We start from the raw sequence: 24678 nt of genomic DNA, 5'->3' as shown, positions 1-24678 counted from the left end.
AAAAAACCAAAAAAAACTCCCAAACCCAGTCCCCCCCACCTCCAGCCACTGTCATTGTGCCAGCATTGTTCTGAGCATGTCCTGCTGTGACACAGTCAGACTTCAGCTTCTAGTACTGTGCCTGACATATAGTATATACTCAATAAACACCTGAAAAGATGAGCGGATCTTCACTAACCAGATTTTCACTGAATGGACTTCATGGATGAATTTAAAAGTCAGAATACACTGGGTATCAAACCTATCATCCTAAACTGCCTGGAGTTCAAAGGCCAGCTGTGATTACAAGGTGGATTCCAGGACACTTGGAGACCCTGTCTCACATAAGCAAAAAAGTGAGAATGTAAGTTGGTGCACTGCAAATACTACTGTAGTTGTAGGTCACAGCTGGCTTCTGGCTCTACCACAGGCTGTCTGTGACATTAGTAGGGCAAGCTGAGATCAGAGGAACACAGTTCCACCTCTAACTCCAAACAGCAACTTGTACCCTAGAGTCTTGGGATTTGCAAAACAGTGGCTACTCATTCAACTAACAAGAATACTTTGATTCCTTCTTTGTTGAAAAAGCCACGACTGTTAATATGTGCTGGGTGCAGACGCACTGCAAAAGGAAAGGCTTAGGCGCACGACACAGACCTAGTGCTAATGGTGAGGCTGAGGCATAGAGGTAGGTGAGCCAGAATGCTATTCTCTGAATGACATTCTCTTTCCTCCTCTGCTCTTCTTTCCCTCCTTCATTCAGCAGACACAGCAAACAGCTCATGACCTCTGTCGTATGCCAGCCTCCTTTTCAGAAGAACAAAGACAGGCTTCAATCATAGCAGACCCAGAATGTGACCACACCTTTGCTGCACAGCTCTGCCATGCAGGACCAAAGACCCGGTACTGGTCAGCAGACTCTTGTCTAAGGCTGTGTTTCTTATCAGTACAATGAGGTCAACAAATATTTGTTGTGTCATGTTTCCTGCTGTGTGTAAAGTCAGCATTTCTTTAAGACTACCAGACCTTATCATGGGAGATTAAAGTGCACCAATCCCAAACCTCTCTCTTTTAGATCAGCTTCTGAGCTTGGCGTGAAGACAGAAAGATACGAGGCTTCCAATCACTCAGTCACCATCCACCCATTCCATGGTCAGTTTTATAGAAATCTGTGTACTTCAAGTGTGATGATCCTCTTCAACCTTACAATCACCAAAAATAATTTTAAACAACCAACCAAACCAGCATCATCATCATCATCATCATCATCAGCAGCAGCAGCAGCAGCAGCAGCAGCTAACAACATGGTAGCACCAGGTTTTAAAATCCCTACTGCTCCAAGTTTTCTGAACATCATGCTCTTTAGCAAAAGACATAATTTGCAATCAGGCTGGGTAAAGCCAGCCAGCCATTACTTTCTTAATGGCCAACTACCATAAGGCTCAGTTAAGTGATCTCAACTAGCAACTAATCAATTAAAATTGATAAGTGAAATACTTTTAACCTTTATTTCAGCAGGGCCCTTCCTAGGGGAAGGAGAGAAGGAATGTGAATTCCCAGCATAAAATTTAATTCCATTTCACGGATGTAAAATTGAAGGGAGCTGTCTCCCTCTCTGCATGGATCAAATCAGAGAAAGCCTGGTCCTGATTCTCTTTGGCCAACTCGATCAATTCTAGCCTTACAGAAATCACTACAGCTGTTTTTCAGGGTGAAGGGTCAAAGGAAACAGGCAAAGAGGGTCATAATTTCTTTTTTTTCTAACACAAGGAGAGATGAAAGCACAAACACAAGAAATGTCGGCAGAGGAACAGGAGTCAGTGAGGGGCTCTTCGGCATCTTGGTCCCTCGTGAGGGACCCACACTGGGCAACCTGGAGCCGTGCAGGAGGTAGGATTCTCTGGTGTGCTGAGCTACTAGCTGCTCAGGTTAGGAGTGTGGCTGTGGTTTTTATGCCACCTTTCACCCAGTCACTAAACAAGAGTGGCCACCTTTCTGCCTTTTCCTCCTCTAATAGTAAGGATGGAGTCCTGTATGCTAAGAGTCCTCTACCTGCAACTACAAGTACACTTTTTTTTTTTTTTGATATGGGGTTGGGGGTGGTCGGTGGTGGGGGTTTCTTTATGTAGCCCAGGCTGTCTTAGAACTCAATCTGTAGATCAGAGTGGCCTGAACTCACAGAGATCTGCTTGCCTCTGCCTGGGATTAAAAGAGTACTGCTGTGCTGGGATTAAAGGTGTGTGCCACTACCTCATAGCAACAATCCCCATTTTATAGAGAGAAAAACAGAGGCTGTGGTGGAGGAGAAAAAGTAGGGCAGAGCTGGCTTGAAAGCTAGCACTCAATGGTTGTTATGAGAGCTGGTTACACAGATGAAGTTTTGTCAGAACTCACTGATGGAGGTTGGTAAAGTTTATTATATATAAATCATGCCTCAGAAGGATGGTTTCAAACACCTGGACACAGAGCAGTCCCTGTGTGCCTTGCCTGCACCTCTCCTTCGAGGTTATTCTCTTGGGTTTCCCTCCTCACACTTAGGGTCCAAAGCTAACCCTGTGTCCTTGGCAAAGGTTCCTGATCGTCCTCTGACAATTGCACGGTTTGAGGAAAAGGTCCACTGTTCAATCCGGGCTCCTGAAAGCCTACTCTGGATTTTTATAGTTCTTTCTGTCAGGGCTACTTAGCTGGGGCTGATGGTGGCCATCTTTCTTCAAGATGGGGAGACAGGGAAGCAGAGTCAAGAGATGGCAAAGGGCAGCTTTCCACTCACGGATGCGACATCCAGACTCAGCCTTATCTGAAGATAACATTACTATTATTAGCCAGCCAGCCCTTTCTTTTCCCACTGCCAGGCTGCTTTGGCTTTTCTTTTCTCTTCTATTTTCTTTCTTTCTTTCTTTTTTTTTTTTTTTTTTTTTTTTTTTTGAGACAGGGTTTCTCTGTGTAGCTCTGGCTGTCCTGGAACTCACTCTGTAGACCAGGTTGGCCTTGAACTCAGAAATCCACCTGCCTCTGCCTCCCAAGTGCTGGGATTAAAGGCATGCACCACCACTGCCCAGCGGCTTTTCCGTTTCTTAAAAGAGCCCTGACTCGGAGCTGGAGAGAATGCTTGGCAGTTAGTGGGCTTGCTGCTCTTATAGAGACCTAGCTCTGGTTCCCAGCACCCATATGGTGGTTCATGGCTATAACTCCAGGGATCTGATGCCACTGGGCTCCAGGACACTGGCATTCATCACCCTCAACCCCCATCTCTTTCCTGCACATACACACATAATTAAAAACAGCAAAAATGATCTTTTAAAAACAGATTCCTAATGCACCAGAATGCTCTAACATACAGAAAACCTGTGTCCTTTAGTATGTATGTGCACCATGGTAAATGGAGGGAAGAGAAAGCCATACAAGTATGAGAAGGACTCTGAAAATACCACAGTCTCTTTTAAATCCCAGTTATTAACTTGCCATGGAGACACATGTTTGTGATCCCAGCACTTTTTTTTTTTTTTTTTTTTTTTTTTTGGTTTTTCGAGACAGGGTTTCTCTGTATAGCTCTGGCTGTCCTGGAACTCAGGCTGGCCTCGAACTCAGAAATCCGCCTGCCTCTGTCTCCCGAGTGCTGGGATTAAAGGCATGCGCCACCACGCCCGGCTGATCCCAGCACTTTGGAAGTGAGGCAAAGCAATCTCAAGTTCAAGGCCAGCCTGGAATATTCAGAGATGCCTACCCTGTCTTAAAAATAAAATAAAATAAAAATATTTTGTCTTATGTCGCAGAGGGAATTTTGAAGCAATGAATGATGGTGCCCTCATTATTTGTTTGTCTGTTTTTTTATCAACTTGACACAGGCTATATAGTCTTTTGAGACAAGGGAACTTTAATTGAGAAAATGCCCTTGCAAGATGGGTCTGTGGCCACGCCTATTGGGTATTCTCTTGATTAATGGCTGAATTGGGAGGGCCAAGCTCACTGTGGGGGGTGCTGTGTCGGGTGGTCCTGGGCTGTTCCAAAAAAAGGCTGAGCAAGCCATGAGGAACAAATAAGACAATAAACAGCATTCTTCCACAGTTTCAGTTCCTGCCTTCCTGACTTCTTTTGATGACAGACTGTGATGTGGAAGTGTAAGCTAAATAAACCTAAGCTGGTTTTGGTTAGGATTTTTTTATCACAGCAATAGAAACCCTCTCTAAGACAATGGTCAATACATAGTTCAAGGTTATAGGCTGGGCACAGGCTTTCTGATTTGCAAAGCCCTCATTCTTACCTAAACACTGGTGATGTGCTTCTGGGTTTGTTGTGCTTTTTCATTTTGATAACGTATTTTTTATAGGCTTCCTTTTGGCATCAAGAGAATCTTTTTTCCACTGGACTTAGACAGAAACTCTTTAATCCACAACACCAGAAAGTCCAGTGCTGTTCTCATGTCAGTGAGGCCCACTCTCACTGGACCTTCTGCTGCTCAGCACTGCCCTTCTGCTCGGTCCTGGGTCAGCGGCAGTGCAGACTGCATGCTGCACACACTCCCATAGCAGAGCAGGTCAAACAACAGAGCAGAGCCTGTATCCCCTGGCCCACTAGTGCAAGACAGGATGGCCAACTCACTCAGATCCAAGACATCATCTGTTTTGATCAGGTCCTCCTCCCGAGTCAGTGGCAACTGGGTCTCAGGTTCCCCTCGCAGCTGCAGTGACAGGGAACGCAGCATGAAGAATACCCGGATGGCCTGGATAGAGCAGAAAGCAGAGGAGAGTGGAGTTTTAAGGGTGTTTTTTAGGTGCCCTGCATGAAGGCATTGCATGGTGACTCTTGGTTAAATGGAAAGGAAGAAGAGAGACAGAACAGGCCAGCCTTGAAGCACCATGGCCTGGAGATGTCATAGGAAGATGATATTTCAGGGGAGAGCCTGCTTCCGTCCCCAACTGGTTGAAGCCTGGGTCACTTCACTGGGCACCTGCCATTTGCCAGGACCTGTCCTCAAGGCTCATATGACCTTTGACTCACATCTCCTTGACTGCTAGCTTGCCCAGTTCACAGCCAGCAAATAGCCAGGAAGGTGAGGAGTGCTGCCTGAGAGCACTTCAGGAGGGGCTACAACTCCCTTGCCACTCCAACTGAGCTAGTGGGGCTGGGAGACAGTAATCTCCAGTTTGTGTGCCAGGCCTATCCAGTAAATGTGAGCACAAGACAGGACAGTAGCATGCATGTAGGCTTTAGGTCTGGCTAGACTCAGTGAGAGTCCAACTCTCATCTCCCGCCTCTGGGGCCTCAGCTTTAGGAGGAATGTGACAGACAGGTGAGTCGATACTTGGCCAATGGACAACAGTGCCTTGTGAGGCCCTCAGGCTCTCCCAGCTCATCTCAGGGGCAGACACAGCTTGTCAGCACAAGCACCCTTGACCCATGAAAAAGGTCAGCATCCAGCATGACAACCAGGCATGTCCTGAGAGCAGAGAACAGGTCAGAGATACCAGCTGCTAGGAGTATCTGTGCAAAAGCAGCCCTCAAGCTCTAGAAACAAGATTGCCACCGACAGAAAGCCCAGAAGCACAAGGCACGCCACTGGTGAGGATCCCCTCTGACGTTGGGAATACAGTTCCAGAGGCAAGGTCAGCACTGCCCCCCAACCCCACTACGGTGAACAAGGCACAGTAACCCTGAGCTCTCTGGTTATGCTGCAGTCCTGAGACAAGGCTAGAGGGCACAGCCAGCACAGGCTTGCCATAAGGGGTGGTCATCCAGGTCCTTGATAGATACTACTACCAATAGAAAGGAATGTCAGGACAAATGACTGTGACTTCACACAGGTGTATTTCCAGTTTGTGGCAAAGATGGTGACAGTCCTAGCTTACATGAAGTGGAGAAACCCTTTATCTAGTAAAGACCTTTCAAGAAACAAGAGGGAACAAACTTTTGACTTCAAAGGGCTGGAAGGTCATTGCATCTGAGTGGCTCAGGCAATGAGTATCTCTGATTAGCTAACAAAGCCCTGATTCTGCCTTGGAGGATCTCATGTAGAGACTTTGAAAGTACTCCCCAGCCCTGGCCTTATTTGAATAAACAGGGACTACAGGACAAAGTCAGCTTCCCTGCAGTAATGGTGGGGAGGCATGAGGACCCAACCTGAATATCCTTAGAAGATTTTAAAGTCTAGACTTCATAGAGCCTGTACCAACTGGAAGAAACAGAGGAGTGGTTCTATTTTATTTATTTATTTATTTATTTATTTATTTATTACATGTAAGTACACTGTAGCTGTCTTCAGACACTCCAGAAGAGGGTGTCAGATCTTGTTAGGATGGTTGTGAACCACCATGTGGTTGCTGGGATTTGAACTCAGGACCTTTGGAAGAGCAGTCGATGCTCTTAACCACTAAGCCATCTCTCCAGCCCAGGAGTGGTTCTACTAAAACAAAACAAAACAAACAAACAAACAAAAAAAATCAAGAGTTCCTATCTAGTAAGCACCTACTATGTGCTGGGGTTCAGGGGTTCTATACTGTAAATTTAGGACTACAGGAGCAAGAATGCTGAGAGGTGCTGACAGGGCAGAGTGAGCTTGGCCCATACAGCTGTTAAGGCGCTGAGTCAAGCCTCTGTAATATCAGGCACACATTGACACAGCCTCATATACCAGGAAATGCAATCCCTGTGCCAGTCCAAAGAAGACAGCAATAAGATGTGAAGTGGGGAGCAGGTGTCACAGGATTATATAACAGCCAGAGCTCTTAAGTAAGTGTTACAACTTCAGGGATGAGGAGAAGGAAAGAAAAGAACCAACTGCATGCATGTCCCAGTCTGCCCATGTTGTCAAGTCCATTGCTTTCAGGGTTCTGATGGCAAAGACCCCCAGCGGGGGCACAGCTGGGATGAGAAAACAGAAACACATGCTGCTTTCTGCAGCCTATCCCTTGGAAGACTGAGGCTTTCCAAGGAATCTATGAATTCAGAATTTGGCTTTTTTGTAGGCCTTTGGTAAAACATCTGCTTTTACTCTGCAAATGTTGAATGGAAGATATTTCCACGAATACAAATAAAAATAGTAATTTAAACTATAAAATAAAATATAAACCATATATAATACCATCTAAAATACCAACTCTCAAGGGAAAGCCACATACAAAAGAAGCCCATGTCTAAGAGCAGAAAGAGGTGAGTGCCACAGGGCAGCCAGAGGGGCTGGCATGCATGCTGTCTCACCCCGTGGCCACTTAAGCCACCACCCTAGAGACACTATCAGCTCCCTCTCGCCACTCATGGCCAGTGAGCACTGTGTAGGGCTTCCCCTTACCCCCATTCTTTCCAGGGAATCTCTGTGTAGCCTTGGCTGTCCTGGAACTCACTCAGTAGACCAGGCTGGCCTAAAACTCATAGAGATTCGACTGCTTCTGCACACCCCCATGCCCCACTGAGTGCTGGGAATAAAGGTGTGCATCACTGTGCCCAGCTGCCTGCCAGCTGGACCTCTTAATTACCCTATGTGGTTCCCATCTGACAAGTGGAGAGACGGAAGCCCAGGGCTGTTAGACTGGCTCCCCATGCAACTCCAAAGACTGTGTTCTTCTGATCACAGTCCTTGGCCTCCAAAGAGTCAGGGCTTGGGACCCATGGTCTTATCAAGGACTCTTCTTTTCTTTGCTAAATCAAGACACAAAGTTTTAATGTCATAGCCAAAAGTAATAAGAAATGATGACTGTTTCAAATCTTGGAACCCACGAGACCAAATTTCAAAAGGGAAGACAGTTGACTGAGGTCTAGTATGAAGAAACTTCCATTTCTTAGCTTCTCCGAGTCTGGAAGCCAGCCCCAGTCACACTCAGCATCTAGAAACCCAGCTCATACAGTGGCTTTGGAAGAGAAGGTCTGGAGGCTGATGAATCTCAGCTCCACCTGGCTGAGTGGGAGCAGGAGTTCCTAGTATCTGCTCAGCTCTGGGGAGGAGTACATGGTGAGTGAGGGTTTTCCATGGCACAGGTGCCCCTGGACCAAGTGCTCAGGTCACTTCTGCCAGCTTCCTTGCCATATTTGCAAGCTGTTGTATTTAGGTGACAGTCATTCAGGTTAGAAGCCCACAAGGCTGTGGAAACAGCTGTGAAAGTAAGTCATCCTGAAAGCAGGGTTGAAGCAGCTGGATGTGGGCCTGGCCCAGAGAGAAAGCTAGGTGGTGACGTTAGAAATGAAAAAAAATCCATACCCTTTGAACCAGAAATCCTGCTTCTGGGAACATGTCCTAAAGAAATGATTCAAGAGAAAGAAAACACTGTGTTCATGAAGTAGCTCTCACAGCTCAGCTGAAAAGAGTGAATCACATGGAGGTGCCCTAAACTCTGACCAATTGGAAACCCCATGGGAGCTGTGGCAGAGAACTCCTGACAACCTTTATGCAGCCCTAAAAAAAATCACTTAGAAAACCATCAGACAGGCGTGGTGGCACAGACCATGTTCCCCGCCCTTGGGCTGTAGAGGATGGAGGATCAGGGATTCAAAGTTATCCTTGGCTGTATAGTGAGTTTAAGACTAGCCTGGGTTACATGAGACCTTGTCTACAAAAGAAAGAAAGAAAGAAAGAAAGAAAGAAAGAAAGAAAGAAAGAAAGAAAGGGAAGAAAGAAAAGAAAGAAAAGAGAGAAAAGAAAGACTCCTCCCCTGTAGGCTGGGGTGATGTCACTGGTAGCATGTAAGAACTGGGAAGCTTATCCAGAGCTGCGAAAACCACTCTTACAACAGGAAACCTCATAATACAATGAAGAAAGGAATGCAGGTGATACCATGGCAAAAATTCCTGTGCCATCATAAGGGGCTGAGTTTGTAGACAAAGATGGGAGGAGAAGCAAATGTCTCTAAGTGTTGCAATATGGAAGAAAAATGTCCTTCCTTTAAAAATGCTGAGACCTGACTGAGTTCTCTTTAATGTGTAGCACACGGCCATCCCATTTCCTCAAGGTCAATAGAGACAAACATAAAAACCTGCTGTGCCTACAGGGAACATGGGATCAGAGTGTGGGGACACAAATCTGTAGTTCCAGGTATCTGGGGGGCTGAGGTAGAAGCCAACCTGGGCTACTGTCTCAAGCAAAGACTGAGAGGAGGGTGAGCACGTGCTGAGCATGTGCATGCTCTGGCCTCATCCCTAGTACCAAACACAACACCCTAGCACAGGGACCCGTTGGCCAATGGCTTCCCAGATAGCTAATACTTCAGTTCAGACTTTACCATTTGCCAGCGCCCCCTGCTGGCTCTCCTCTGCACTAAGCTTAGCGAGTCCTTGAGTGGAACTTATCTTAAGACACTAGTGCACTGCACTCCTTTCCCACCAACACACTTTCAGTGTTTACTGTCGGCCAGAAACTTCACAGCCATCCTGCCACCTACTGTGGGCAAAAGCTGAGGGGGCACAGGAGGAAATTTAGGCTCAGGGACTTAAACAATGCTTCCAAGATCACATAGCTATAACATCTGTAGGCCTGACTAAGGAACTCTCGTTCTTTCTCAGCCACTCCTTCCAACTGCCCCTACCTGAGTGGGGATAACTCAAATCCAAGTTCTGCTTGGACCCCCAAACTGTGATGACTTTGATTTCAACATGGATGTCCCTTATGGGCTGGCATGGGTCAGGGGCACTTTTGGTATTTTGATCTTACACTTAAAAAAGTATTTGTGTTGTGTGCACACATGGAGGTCAGAGGACACCGTGCAGGAGTCTGTGGTGTGCTCAGGGCTGGGAATGTGTGTTGCTTGAAGATACAAAGTCTCCGCCTCCTCTGCAGTCCCTGAGCACATGGTTAACAGTGCCAGCAGGGCGGAGGAGGTCACAGAGGTTCTTGTCTGAGGCACACACAACTTTATGTCACTTGCTTTCTGAAATCCTAAAGTGAGACCCCCGAGCCACAAGCAGACCAAGGACGATGTAGTGAGCCTGGGAGCGATCATGAGTGCCTCTAAATTATCCACTCCCAGTCACGTCTCCAGGGAATGATTTTCCAGGAAAAGGCAGTGCTGCTTTCTAAGAAAGAAACCGAGATCTTACGCAGGAGATAAAATACTGTGAAGAGCCTGAGCGAGGCTGCTTCCTAGAGTGGCCGCCTCAGAACAAAGTGCAGATAAGGGGATCACCTCTGCTGTTCTAAGAACAAGGCTCTTTACGCACGCTCTCCTGCCTCAGCCAGCACCATCCTCTCACTATCAGACAGCTTGCCAGTGTGCCTAGGGTTCACATCCACCTCCCCACACTGGCTGTTCTAGGCTGTGTTCCCTTGCTTCAAAGAAGATTGGCTTGGCCTCCATCCAGGGTTTTGACTGCACTCTGCCCTGGCGCAGGTAGTCTGACAGCAGCCCACAGAGGTACCAGTTGCCACAGAATCTCAATCTCCAATTTCCAAGGGCAACAGGCTTTGGAAAAAAAGCCATGTATGGTAGTAGGTGCAATGGTGAGGCTATTCTTTCCAGGCGACTAGACACCTATTGGTAGCAGGCTTCAACGATCTAGAGACCCTTTCCCTATGGCCCAGGAGAGGCCAGAAAGCACTTACTCACCCGCCTCGTCTTCTCCACGTCACCACATGGCAGCCGCTTCACAAAGTCAATGCCAGTCAGTGGAGTGCCCGTTGGGGGCAGGAGGATGGAAGCATCCATCATGAGATACTCCACATTCATGGGCTTTATCTAGGAGAGACAGCACAGGAAGCCTCAGCAAACGCCCTCCTGTACTTGGGCCACAAATGAGCCAGCTCTGGGTTAGACGGGGCCTATATTTCTCGTGTGCCAGATGAGTGGCAGGCTCTTTTCATTCTCCAAGTTGTGTGTGTGTGGCTTTTCCCTTCATTTAAGTCAGAGGGCCCCACGGCCACCTAGTGCTGACTGGCTGCCTTCCTTTGTGGGACATGTTTAACACTGTTTTCCAGAGACCTGAGTCCCTTTTTCAAAATCCCTGTATCCCAGAGCAGGGTGGCAGAGCCATGTTCCCACTCCAGGCTGTTCTTGGCACTGGTTTCCCAGCAGGGCCTTCTTACAATACAGATTGGCTCCAATGCTCCTACAGTGCCAGGACCTCCTCCATGGGATTCCTCCCATTCTCTCCATGGGGGTGGGGATAACAGTGAGTCTCAGGGTCTGTCATCCCTTTAGTAATAAACCTGAAGCACTAAGGAATATGTGACCAGCTTGAGTGGCACTCACTTACGTTAGCTCAGAAGCCAGTATTCTAGGGGCAGCTGAGGATGACTGTAGTTGCAAGTGTGTCGCCTTAGTACTTCTGGAGAATGTCAAGCATTGTCCAGCAGAACGCCATAAACACTGGAGTAAAAGAAGCAAACCCCAGGAAGCTTCCTGTGGGGTGGGATGAGGGGATTTTGGCTTATGGGTCTTGTATGAGGCCAGCTGCTGGGTATTTCCTATCTGGCTGGAACAACTCAGAGGTCTCCACTGCAGAGATGACAAACAGCCAGGCTCAGATTAAAAGTAACCTGCCCAAGGGCACACGGTTAGGAAGCAATAAAGGCAGACACTTCAGGGGCTTGGGAGCCCCAACTTTTTCAAATCATAAACAACCTGTAAAGTTACCATTTCCAAGCTGAAAAGGGCACCATGGAGAAGCACACTCTGGGAGGGGACTCCGCACTAGATAGAGGAGAAGTTGAAAACCTGTGCAGTGCTCCACTGTAACTGATGGTGTGAAGAGGGAAGTACCATGCACTCCTAGGCATGGCTGGGGCTGTGTGGGTCAGTAAGATGGAGGCACAGTCACTGCAACCCACATGTGAAAAGGAGGTATGACCTTGAAAGTGATCCATGGATGCTTCAGGGGGGCAGTGACAAAGATGAGGTGAGGGCTCGGCTGCTAGAGCCCTGGAGATGGGTATGGAAGCCAGGGAGCCACTTAGCCATGCTGTCTGCTCTTCTCTTTCTGACACTTTAACACTTATGTTCATTATAAATGTCCCCATCACTTCATGCTTTGGTGAGTTATGTCCATGAAAAAGATCACTTGTCATCTATTTATTGAGTGCTACTTGGGGGCTGAGAGACAAACAAAATAGAGAGCTGTCATCTCTAGTCTGTCCTCTGCTCCAGGGAGAGGCAGGGACCGCAGGAGCACTGCACCTATGCTTATTGCTCTAGAGAAGCAGCACAGAGGGCCACTCTCCATGGAGGCCCAGCTCTGACACGAGCAGGCTGGACAGACTTAGGGACACTACTCAGCCTCTCCGACTCCTGCTTTCCCTCAGCTGGATAAAGAAGACAACAGCAACAGTTCCCGAGGGAGAAAAAAGGAAAAAACAACTTTCTTCTTCTTCTTTCTTCTTCTTTCTTCTTCTTCTTCTTCTTCTTCTTCTTCTTCTTCTTCTTCTTCTTCTTCTTCTTCTTCTTCTTCTTCTTCTTTTCTTTTTTCTTCCTCCTTCCTCCTCCTCCTCATTCTTCTTCAGTAGAGAATAGAGTTTACTCAGGGAATGGGGAGGGGAGTTAAGAGGGTAGTAGAGGCAGAGAAAGGCAGAGAAAGGGAGAGAGAAGAGAAGTAGAGGACAGCCATGGCTATGAGCACATGAGGAGGGGCAGGGAAGGGAATGGGGAAGGGGAGAGCAAGAGAGCAAGAAGAGAGCAAGAGAGAAAAAGAGCAATTCTAATGTTGACGATTCTACAAAGCAGATTGGTGAGGGCGTCTTGGTTATAGAGAACTGGCATATTTCAGGCTTGGAGTCAAACTCCGTCCTCTATCTGTAGCTTCCTTGATAGCAGTTCCTTGCTCCCCTCTGTCTGAGCACGCATCCTGTGACTGTTGGGTGAAGCTTTTTGGAATGTGGTAATCTGTCATAGACAGCATCTGAGACCTACAATAGAGACCTCCTTCACTTTGTTATAACCTGTCATCTCATGTTCCTATTGATGGATTTAAAGTGTCTAGATTTATGATTCTATTTTGTTCTGTGACTTCATGAAACAAGTTCCTTAACAAAACATGTATAGGGTAATCTGAGTACTGGACACGGTCACTTATATTTGGCTCAAAAATAAACTCTTACTTTCTTTAAGATGAGACTGTGTTGCATGTCAGACTCAATATATATATACAACATGCCTTCACCTTCGCAAGCAGTCAGTTCTCAATAAAGGATCCCTGTGCTTAATGATATGCAGGTGACTCTGACCACCTCACAGACACAATGCCACCACCTAATGCAGCAGTGGAACAGTATTAAGTGAGGCCTGTACCACTTCAGCTGGCAAGAGCTCATCTCCTAAGGACCAGCTGAGGACTCATGTCAGTCTCAGGGCCCAGGGCATATCCCTTTCATATTTCTGGAGAATGTTAAACGTTGTTCAGGATAAATCATAATCACTAGAGTAAGACTGTGACCATACTCTATTTTCCTGTATCCTTTTATGAAATGACAATTCATAAGTACTTCTGAATTAAAACAAATAACACCCCTTCCCCCAAGACAGATACTCCCCATATTGCCCAGGCTAGTTTTGACTTCCTGGGTTTAAATCTTCCTGCCTCAGTGTCCTAAATAGCTAGGATGAGGTGCACATGGCTATGCCCAGCCACAGTGCTTTGTTTAAAAAATAAATTCTGTCTTGGATTAAAAATCAAAATGTCTGCTGGGCAGTGGTGGCACATGCCTTTAATCCCAGCACTTGGGAGGCAGAGGCAGGTGGATTTCTGAGTTTGAGGCCAGCCTGGTGTACAGAGTGAGTTCCAGGACAGCCAGGGCTACACAGAGAAACCTTGTCTTAAAAAACAAACAAACAAACAAACAAACAAACAACCCCAGGGAGCAAGAGAGGGGAGAAGTGGACATATGTACTTTTTCACATTGGCACAGCATGAGGCCTGCTGCTGAGTGTTTTATATCTGCTTGGGGCAACTCAAGAGGTATGGGCTCCACTGCACAGATGATAAACAGCCAGGCTCAGAATGTAAGTAACCCGCCCAAGGGCACACGGTTAGGAAGCAATAAAGGCAGACACTTCAGGGGCTTGGGATGAATATACCCTGATGTTGATGTGATGGTGGCAATCACATTTACCTCACTAGCAATCTTTGCCACTTGACCAGAAAGCCCCAAATGAGACAGAGCCCTCTGCAAATTTTGCAGGCATGAAGGTATGTGCCAGCCTCTGTATGTTCTTAAGTGCTAGCCTCTGTATGTTCTTAAGTGCCAGCCTCTGTATGTTCTTATGTGCCAGCCTCTGTATGTTCTTAAGTGCTAGCCTCTGTATGTTCTTAAGTGCCAGCCTCTGTATGTTCTTAAGTGCCAGCCTCTGTATGTTCTTAAGTGCCAGCCTCTGTATGTTCTTAAGTGCTAGCCTCTGTATGTTCTTAAGTGCCAGCCTCTGTATGTTCTTAAGTGCTAGTCTCTGTATGTTCTTATGTGCCAGCCTCTGTATGTTCTTAAGTGCCAGCCTCTGTATGTTCTGGCTTTGTACTTACTGTCATGCTCCTGTACTCATCTTCAAACATGTCCAAGAAAATCTCTTCTCCCTGCAAAGATAGGAAGGGAGTAGGGAAAAGCTTCTTCTAGCTCCATAAACACAGCAAGACAAAGACTGTGCTTGTGCTTGGCTTTGGAGGCCGCCTGCTTTTCATTACAAGTTCTTGAAAATCCCAGAAACTAAAACACACATGGGAATGTGAGCACACACGCAGATAGAAGGCTAAATATCAAACTGTGCTGCACAGCAGCCTCCTCCTGTTGAAAGTGGCGTTTCGTCAGTCATATCAGATAATTAGAGCACAACAACAACAAAAGAAGGTAATACACAATATAGAATTAAAACATAGACAAGGTTAATATTTCAGTTGCTTAACATCACTTACTTCTCCAGAGAGGTTGGGAAAGTGGGAAATGCTATTAGGTCACCATGTTAAACATGTGAGGTTTGTGCCTGGGTGGGGAGGCACAGCCGCTAGCACTAGCACTAAGTTTATATGGCTGGCTCCACTTGTTTTTGAGGAAAGTCTTGCATTTGGTTGATAAGGACAATGACTGCATAGGACTCCACCTTGGGCAAAATCCAGCGCCACCTGATTCACTGTAAGAATGGGATGGCAAAGGTGTTGTGTGCCAGAAAAGAATAGGCTGGAGCCCAGGTCTATCTGGCCACTCACTGTGAAGGCAGAATAATGCACAGAAAATGCACAGTCTCAGAGCCTGCCTCTTAGTTAGGGGTTGGGAGAAGTCAGTGCTGCCTCTGTCCTACATCATGAACTGAGTAAGAACTACCCTGTCTCCCTGGGCTGGGAATAAAATGCAAACACAGTTTTCCTTCTGTTCCCGACTGACCGAGGGGCAGCTTCTGGGAAATGGCTACTCTGTGCTTTTCTGTGTTTACAACATCAGCGCGTTCAAGAGGCAGACAGATTTCTAGAAGTTCTATGGGGAAGAGAGAGGTCCAAAGAGCACTGGGCAGCCCCAGGGTTTCTCTTTTCTTCTGGGCTGACTAGAAGGGGCATGCTTTTGCTTAAAGTTCAAGTGCAATTCTCTGAAGGGTACATGGGATTTCCTCCCCAGGGAGTGGTGGCCCACAGTGCTGCCCCTTTCTCTGGGCAAGTCTACAAGTCTACAACTGCAGCTGGATCAGGTTATCTGGTCCTGGCAAAGTAGAGTTTTAGATTACAGGATTGGGCTTAGCTCAATTAAAACCAACAATGGTGGCAGGCCTAGTGCAAAGCACCAGCAGAGTAAGCAAGGGCAGTGGGACAGAGAGGCTATGCTGCCACCTCCCAGCCCAGCAGGAACCGTGTGAGTCTTGTTCAGGGGAACCAGGACCAGGAGGACCTGCAGAGATCACTAGGATGACTCCAGCACGACTGGACTTCTGAGCCACTTATCCACCATGTGAAGTAGTAGGGTGAGAGAGTGGTCTCAGCAGACCCCATATCTGCCTTCATCTACTCACCAACTTATCTAGGAAAAGAGAGGCTACTTGGCATTCTCTCTCTCTTTTTTTTTTTTTCGAGACAGGGTTTCTCTGTGTAGCCCTGGCTGTCCTGGAACTCACTTTGTAGACCAGGTTGGTCTCGAACTCAGAAATCTGCCTGCCTCTGCCTCCTGAGTGCTGGGATTAAAGGTGTGCGCCACCACTGCCTGGCCTACTTGGCATTCTTTACACACATTTCCGTCCATTCTCCATCACTCTCAAGACTCTAGAGCAATGCCTATTCCTACTTAACTAACCCCCCCTCCAAATACTTCCTCTTTCCCCTCCCACCCTGACCATGGACATTCATTTGGAAAAGCCCTGTTGTGTTACCCTTCCATTTCCAGAGGCCATCTACCATGATGCTCACACAACCGAAACAACTTCCAGCATATGTTACATCCTCATCTGGCCAGGTTATAAAGCCAAAAGGACCTCTCAGTGTCTGGAATGACTGATGCTGATGGCATTTTCTCATGCCTTATGGTCAGAGGCAAACAAAACTGTATGACACTGGTATAAGTGGATCTCTTAAAGCGAGAACTACCTGAAGATAAATGTCTCCAGATCCTTCAGGTCCTAAGGCCATCTCACTAAACTCAGATGATGCTTCAGATGCTGCCACGAATCTTCTTAGCATGCACACTTACAGATGGTAACAATATGCAATTGATACAAGCATGGCTGATTCATACTTGTTTTCTATGTATTAGGAGATATAACTTATGAGCTTGACTTTGTCATCCACATACACCTCATAAATTACAGTAAATTTATGAGTTACTTATAAACAATTTGCCATAAACTAATAGTAAGTCCTCAGAACTTTTAATGTTCTTGTAAGAGACTGTGGGATTAAGTGCTAGTGCCCAACATTCACAAGTGTGAAAAGTACTCCAAGGGCCAGCAAAATGGCTCAGCAGGCAAGCTCACTTTTGGTGCAACCCTGATGACCCAAGTTTGATACCCATATTCCACAATGGAAGGAGTATACCAGCTCCTCAAAGTTCTCCTCTAACCTCTACATGCACACCACAGAATACACACACTTAAACTGTGCCCATATATCTACCCCACATCACTGCCTACAAGACTAGACTCCACCAACCTACTCCATGAGAGATACCCGATGCTACTGTCTGCCTGTGCTGCCAAGTACCTTATAGAAATGACGTACAAGGTGGACACTCTCTTCTCTTGCACCCTGTTGAAGAAGAAGGAAGGTGTGAGGGAAGCAGATCTGAGGGGAAACAATGGGTAACTCAGCTAAACAGGGGAGTCAGTTACAGAATCCAGCTATAATGTCTCCTCCTTAATAAAACACAAAATTCTTTCACCAGTGTGTGGGGCGGGGAGGGAGTGGATCAGAACAGATACACTCAAGGGTTAACTCTCAGTTGTTCTTTTTCACCTCTGCAGACAGGGAACAAAATAAAGAGAAATAATATAATATGCTGAGCCTCCATGTGCACGCACACATGCACGCACACACACACACACACACACACACTGTAGGTAGATATATGTTTCTACATGTATAAAAGCTTTTGTCACACAAAAGGAACATTTGAAAACTCCCAGGGCTAACCCAGAAGCAGATTACTCCAAAATAAGCCACTACAATGCAAGAATCTGGGAATCTTCCAGTGGTCTGGTTGGAGGGAGGCACCTCCAGACAAGTGGGCTTCAGCAGGACTGTGGGTGGGGTGGGGGTCAGGGTACCAGGTATCTCAGGCCTAGCTTCTCTGAGCTAAACTAGGGATGTCCAGATCAGGCAGTGCCAAGAGCCTCATGGCTGATCTCCTCAGCTGAGGGACGACAGTACAGGAAGGGCAGGGGAAGGTATGGCCTTACCTCCAAACAGGCCAGGTGCACATCCTTGATGACACAGCCAGAGCTGGTCAGTACTTGCTGCTTCAGGAGCAGGCAGCTCAGCTCCAGTGTAGCCAACCGGATCCTGCCATCTGCAGAGCACAGCAGAATCAGCCCAGTACCCACAAAGCCCAGTGTTCACCCCAAACACAAGGTCTTATTTTCCTTCTTTGAGGTTAACCACCACCTGGTGGCCTATCATCCAAAGCCTCTCACTTTGGGAATGGGGGATGGGAGTGGGGGTGGGAACCATTTCATATCAATCCCTTTCCTAGTAAGTTATGGGTTCCTTTGTCGGGTATGAGCAAGGGAAGGTGGGAGGCTATGCTGCAGCTGTGCCTGTCCAGAACAGTTTTCTTCTTCCAGGTGAGGATATAGAACAGCATGTTCTGTAAGACCCACTGTGGGTCATGTGACTTAGAATTGGGCCCTCTCACCTGCTAAGTCTGAAACTCAGGACACGGGTCACTGGTCACTTCTTATCCCACCCACTACCCTAAACTTTTCCCTCTCAGGGGCTGGGTTCCATTTCCCTTTTCCCAGCCTATATACCTCAGCCATTTTGGCTACACTAGTCTCTTGGCCAGACTACCTCGCTTGCTCTCTACTCTCATTGTCCACTTCAGTATGCTGGCCAGGTCCAGCCTGGCCTCCTCCCTCTGCCTACTTCTCAGTTATCTCCCTTTCTCTACAGGACTCATCTGCACTCTCAGGAGTCGTCAGATCCTCCTCTTATTTCATTTTTCATTCAGCACCTATGCTTCTGAGCCCTAGGTGTGAACCCACCCCTGCTCCTGATCAGGAAACAACAGCAAAGGGGCCCAGCAGAACCAGTGAGGCTCAGTTCTACAGTATGGCAGAAGACCAGGGACAACTCTGGGACCTGAATGAGCGGGCCTGACAGCCAGCACTAGCCACCCCATCCTTGCTGACATCACCAGTCTTTGGAAGGTGTCCAGAAAGGGGCTCCAAACTCTCCTTCCCACGGGGCTGACCACACTGGGTGTCTGTAGAGATTTCCTCCTGGGGGTTTACACAGCACCTGGCTCCAGGCCTGGGTGCTGGCTGGTACAACATGAAGCTTATCACAATTTGGTCACAGTTAACAGAAAGCCAACCCAGACTAGCTTAAACTATATAAGCAGAAACTGATAAGCAAACACAAACACAATGGCTGACTTATGAAATCTGTTAGGGCAGTGGGGGTGGGGTGGGCACTGGCTTAATAATGCTTTTGGGTCTCTGCTACTTTCTACATTGAAAAGGTAACTGCTTGCTACTGGAAGGCATCTCCTTCCTCCTAGGGAAGAGACTCATTGCTTACCCTAAGGCCAACTACTATTAAGCAAACTGTCCCATGGGTCTTGTTTGTTTGTCCTTCCTCCCTCCCTCCCTCCCTCCCTCCCTCCCTTCCTTCCTTTTTTATTATTTATTTTATGTATGCGAGTACACTATAACTGTCTTCAGACACACCAGAAGAGAGCATCAGATCCCATTACAGATGATTGTGAGCCACCATATAGTTGCTAGGAATTGAACTCAGGACTTCTGGAAGATCAGTCAGTGCTCTTAACTACTGTGCCATCTCTCCAGCCCTTTGCATTTTATTTCTAAGGAAAGGTGGAAGTGTAGTAGGAGAATGAGGGAGCAGAGAGTCTTTGGGCTTTGTCCCTGAGTTCTAAGATACTGAGGCCCAAGCAGGGACACACCCCAGACAACAGCCTGCTGATGCGCTAATGTTCCAAGGTTGAAACAGAGGAGAAAATTTTGTGCTTACAAATGCCAAAGCTATAAACGTGCAAAGCAGGTCTTGTTTAGCATGACAAAAGCCCAGGGAAAATTGGTCTCTGCTCACTCCTGCAGATCAATCTATCTACTCCAGACCTCCCCCCCTCTCCACTTGGAGGTTATGTGCCTCTCCAGGGCAGCTCCACTCCCTCTGCTGGCCATCACGCTCCTGCCTTCACAAGTTCTAGCCAGAGCTGACCCTATCCTTGACCACAGCACAGTTCCCTCAGTGCTACCACGCAACTGTTGACATTCCAAGCCAGGTAACTCTGACCTGTAGAGGTCCTGGGCAACTTGAGGTACTTAGCACTAGACCAGAAACATTCTTAGTCATTCTGTTCCAAGTGTCTCTAGTCATAGTCACATATCTCCTGGAGTAAAAATAGTCCTTACTCCAGCTGGGAAAGCCTAGGCCCACAGCTTCATCCCACTGCTATCACCACCTCAGTGGCTGGCTACAGATGGGTGCTGGGCCAAACCACTGGAGACAATGGGCACAAGAGTGTTTCCTCAAAAAAAAAAAAAAAAAAAAAAAAGAGTGTATCCTCACCTGACCTTCAAACCTGTTGATTCACTCAGATTCCCAGCCTAGTTCATCCCCACAATATGGCCTCAGACTCCCCAGTAAAGGAAGGTCCCAGCCATGATGAAAGAAAAGAAAGGCTGGTGTAGAGGGAGAAGAGAGGTGTGATTACACCTGAGGGTGCACACAGCTCCAGTGACCAAGTCCTGCCCACAACAGAAGGCAGATGTTGGTGCCTAGGGGAAAGGAAAGGCTGAGAGTTTTCCAGCTTCTCAAAAAGAGCAGATCTGGAACCGACAGCTTCTGTGCCTGGCTAGGGATCTGTTCCCTCGCATACCCCAAGACAGCAGTACCTGGCTGAGCAGCATTGTTCATGATCCTGATGAGCCTCTCCGCCAGCAGATGGTTGTAGGTGGTTTTCTCAGCCTCACTTGGCACTGGGAGCTGAATTCGTTTTAGTTTTTCAGGATCCATGCCTGAAATGGAGAAAGAAGAAAAATGGTCCTTGGTAAAGCTGCTCAGTGGGAGGATAAAAGTTCTTTGGAGATGGGGTCTGCAGCCACCGCCACCATGTTCCTTTTCAGTGATATCTGGCATGGCCACTGCCTTGGTTTAGCTTCTGTCTGGGTTCTGTGTACACTGGGCGTGCATAGATATATCACAATATACATGTTCCGACGGTGGGGAGATGCCTCTGTTGGTAAATGCTTGCTGCACAAGTATGAGGGCCCGAGTTCAATCCCCAGATGCCATGGACAGTATGTGGTGCATACTGTAATTCTAGCACTGAGAAGATCCTGGCTCACTGGCCAGACAGCTTAGCCCAAATCAGTGAGCTCTAGGCCAGTGAGAGACCTTGTCACAAAAAGCAAGGGGGATGGTACCTGGAACACCCAAGGTTTGCCTCTAGCCTCCAAACACATGCACATGCACACATACCTAATGAACCCACATGAACACACACGCACACCTAAACCCACATGAATACACACATGTACACACACACCCTAAGCCCATACGAATACACACATACATATACACACACACCCTAAGCCCATACGAATACACACATACATGCACACACACCTCTAAACTTACATGAATAAACACACACACACACACACACACACTATTATACAAAACATTTATTTGCTATTGCTATTTGTGAATAGGACATCAACCTGGTGTGAAAACTAACAGTAACTATGAAAGCCATATAGGACAGTGTTCTCACATTCTAGCCAATGACTGTTGACTGAACTCACTGTGGCTCAAGGCCTACTTTGTCTCTATTAGAAACAAGGGCTGTCGGGCACTTAGCAGTGAGGAGGATGGCCCTGGAGCCAATGGTGGCACCTCTGAAAGATGAGGCAGAGTAGAAAAGAAGCAGGTTTCATCAGAGCAACTCACTGCCATTCTCTGCCAAGTCTGTGCATGTAAGGACAGCCCTTTCTTCTCCATGCAGACACAGACCAAGGAACAGAGCTGAGATGTATGAGGCCCCAACAATCAGCCTTAAGCTCTCACTGATGAAAGCAAAGAGCTAAGTGGGATGCCCAACACTATGATAGCGGCAGGCTCTGAGCTGAGTGGGGCAGATGCCAGCCCTGCTCCTGAGGAGTAGATCAGCAAAGAGAGGATGACTCAAACCTTTAGCCTAGGCAGGTGGACAAAAAGTGAAACTCATAAAGCGTATCTATCACCAAGATACAAAGGAATACCACCCCCCCCCCGGGAAATAAATAGTATGTAATAAGAGACAAAAGAAAGGGTGGGATGGAGAGTGGATAAGGAAAGGGAATGGGCAAGTCTGTAATCACAGGCCATGATAATATTTTTCCTGAAGAGGTGCCAGGAGCTAAGATGGCAGGACGACCTGCCAGTGCTGCCACAGTGATCGGGGCCCGGGGCAAGCTACTGTGAACTCCTATCCTTTCCTCTGATGAGGTGCTTTAGAAATACCTGCAGAAGCCGGGCGTGGTGGCGCACGCCTTTAATCCCAGCACTTGGGAGGCAGAGGCAGGCGGATTTCTGAGTTCGAGGCCAGCCTGGTCTACAAAGTGAGTGCCAGGACAGCCAGGACTATACAGAGAAACCCTATCTCGAAAAACCAAAAAAAAAAAAAAAAAAGAAATATCTGCAGAAATGAACACAGTGCTCGACCCAAGTACAGAGACCCTGTGGACTGTTTATGCCTGAAGCATAGCCTTTCCTGCTATTCCAGTTAGGGGAGGTGGCACTTCTCAGAATCCTTGAGTACCAGGTGGGGTTTCATCTAGAATCTTGGTAAGACAGTGGAGGTGGCACTGCTGGGTTCCCAAAGAAACTGTGCACAGTGCTGGTGCTATAAAGCAGTGTTCTGTTTGGTTGAAATGACGTGGAAAAGAAGAGATGGCCTAAGGATTGGTGTTCTGTAGGGCTCTCTCACACCCACAGAACTGCTTTGAGGCTGAACTTGTGGATTCTGCATCTTGATGCCAAGTGTCTGACTTGGAAGAACTCTGGTTCCTAGGGCAAAAATCAAATCACAACCCAATATTTTTGGCCTTCACTCCCCGAGCGGTGTCAATCTTGTCCCCACATCTCTCTTTCCTTCCATTGTGAGGGGTGGACACAGGACAGGACTGCTGCTCTGTGGCTCTGGGCAGCATCTCTCTCCCGAGTACACCACACTTTTTCTACACCATCAGCTGCTCCATTACAGAGGACAGTGACAGGCCCAGGGGTAGAGTCCCCTAGAATGTCAGCCAGTGGGAGGCAGGACTTGTGTTTTCATAGGGAGGCCCCTTTTTAGGACTGTTCTAATCTTCCTTAGACTTCTATTTTGTTCTTTCTTGACCATCTCTGGCCACGTGGCCTTTGGTGAGGGAATCAAGGCTCGGAGTGATTCTGTGCTTTCTCATTTCTTTTTAGAGATGACTCCAAAGGTGGCTGAGATCCAGTTAGGGAGGAGGGGTGGCACCACCCACACGGGTAGTCCACTATGAAAGCTGCATTCAAGGGGTGTGCACTCCAGGGCTCAGCAACAGTCACCACCTCTCCAAAAGCTCCTAGGTGCCCTTGGGCTGGTGTCTCACTGGCTGCAGAGAGTGAGAGGCAGTTCTGTCTTGATAGAGCCTTTAGAACTCTAGTCTCATGGCCCATGCAGACAGGGTCCTGAGTATAGTAAATATTCCCCTTGGAATTGCTGTCACTGGGTAGTCAGTCACTGCCGCCTCTTACTAGGTACCTATGGAAATTTGTAGTTGCAGTCTGGCTAATATGCTTCTATTTGGTGTGTGTTGCAAAAGGGAAGACTAAGGAGTAGAAGAAAATCCAACTCAAGAAAAGTGAAAGTCAGGCTGCAGGAGGCCAAAGGAATTTTTCTGGTGAAGCTCTTAAAGGTTGGCTGTTCCATGTTTTTGAAGGTAAACTTTGAGGCCCAGCTGATGGTGGTCGTCTTGTGCACTAATTATTGAGCATCTCCTGTATCAGTGTGGTAAATAATGTACCCCAATTATCTCTGAATGGTTAATTAAGAGCTGATTAGCCTGTGCTGGGCAGAGAATATAATAGGGCAGCACTTTCTATCAAAGTCAGGGGGTCCCAGGTAGACAGAAAGGAAGGAGGAAAAGAGGTGACAATGTGGAGAGGTCCCAAGGGGAGTCCTGAGGAGTATGAAGAGCAGGTCACCAAGAGATTCCCCAAGAGGACACACATGGAGCAAAGCAAGCCAGGGTGAGACTCAGATTGAAGGTAAAGGACCACGTGGCTGGGAAATATGATAGTTTAGAGGACTAGAATAGCTCAGAACCTGCCCAACCTAGGCTTGCAGTTTGTTAAAAAACTTAAAAGATTTTTGTGTCAATTATTTGGGAGTTATAATGGGAACAGATAAAACTTTTACCCCCAAATTATAGTTTACAGATAGCGGGGAGGGTTGAGGTAGGGGCCCTTAACAGGAGGTTGGTGGGAAGCCAGTGGGGTGGGAAGAAGTCACAGCCATCACCTTCATTGTGCTCTGGCTAGTTTTGGGTAGCTAGCTTTCATCTCCCAGGCCACTCAAGGTAAGTTTCATGTCTGGTTCTACTCCCAGCTCTGGATGCATAGCACAGGCCCCAGGGAAAAACAGTAGAGTGGGTTCTACTCTGGTTTCTACCCTGGCAGCACTAAGACCTCTTAAGATCTTGGTTCTTTTCAGTGTCAGGTGCCTTGCTGCATCTCCTGCAGCCTCTAAGACCTCCTCTGTTCTTTTGAACCCATCTCTCTACCTGGGCCCCAGTTCTCAAGGTGTGCGCAGCAACACACATGGCCACAACCCTGAAAGCAGCCAGAGCCCTTGAACACCAATCAAATGTTTCTCAAGAAGGTCTTATCATGTGCCAAAACCTGACTCCAAACAACTAAGCAATCAGAAAGCTCAAGTTCCGACGGTAGTTTCTGGAGGAAGGAAGGCACAATCCTATTGTGAAGGCTCCTCCTAGTGCCTGCAAGGAAAGAGATAAATAAAATATTCTTCATAAAATGAGCTCAAAAAAGAAGCCTGCCTGTAGCCGGGCATGGTGGCGCACGCCTTTAATCCCAGCACTCGGGAGGCAGAGGCAGGTGGATTTCTGAGTTCGA

General features: G+C 47.4%; 1 protein-coding gene across 5 annotated transcripts in view; it reads right to left on the bottom strand.

Moving 5' to 3' along the window:
* Positions 1-24678, bottom strand: part of Clec16a (C-type lectin domain containing 16A) — a 205698-nt gene that overhangs the window by 99206 nt on the left and 81814 nt on the right. For all 5 annotated transcript variants that reach the window (XM_021184743.1, XM_029470212.1, XM_029470213.1 and 2 more), the window contains 6 exons: positions 20430-20552; positions 17748-17857; positions 17053-17097; positions 14404-14454; positions 10506-10634; positions 4579-4699 (listed from right to left, as the gene is read on the bottom strand). In XM_021184743.1, the coding sequence (XP_021040402.1) occupies positions 4579-4699; positions 10506-10634; positions 14404-14454; positions 17053-17097; positions 17748-17857; positions 20430-20552 (579 nt within the window). The remainder of the gene's footprint in view (positions 1-4578; positions 4700-10505; positions 10635-14403; positions 14455-17052; positions 17098-17747; positions 17858-20429; positions 20553-24678) is intronic.

This window comes from Mus caroli, chromosome 16 (assembly GCF_900094665.2).
Source record: "Mus caroli chromosome 16, CAROLI_EIJ_v1.1, whole genome shotgun sequence".
Taxonomy (NCBI): Eukaryota; Metazoa; Chordata; class Mammalia; order Rodentia; family Muridae; genus Mus; species Mus caroli.
This window is presented reverse-complemented; position numbering and strand designations above follow the sequence as displayed.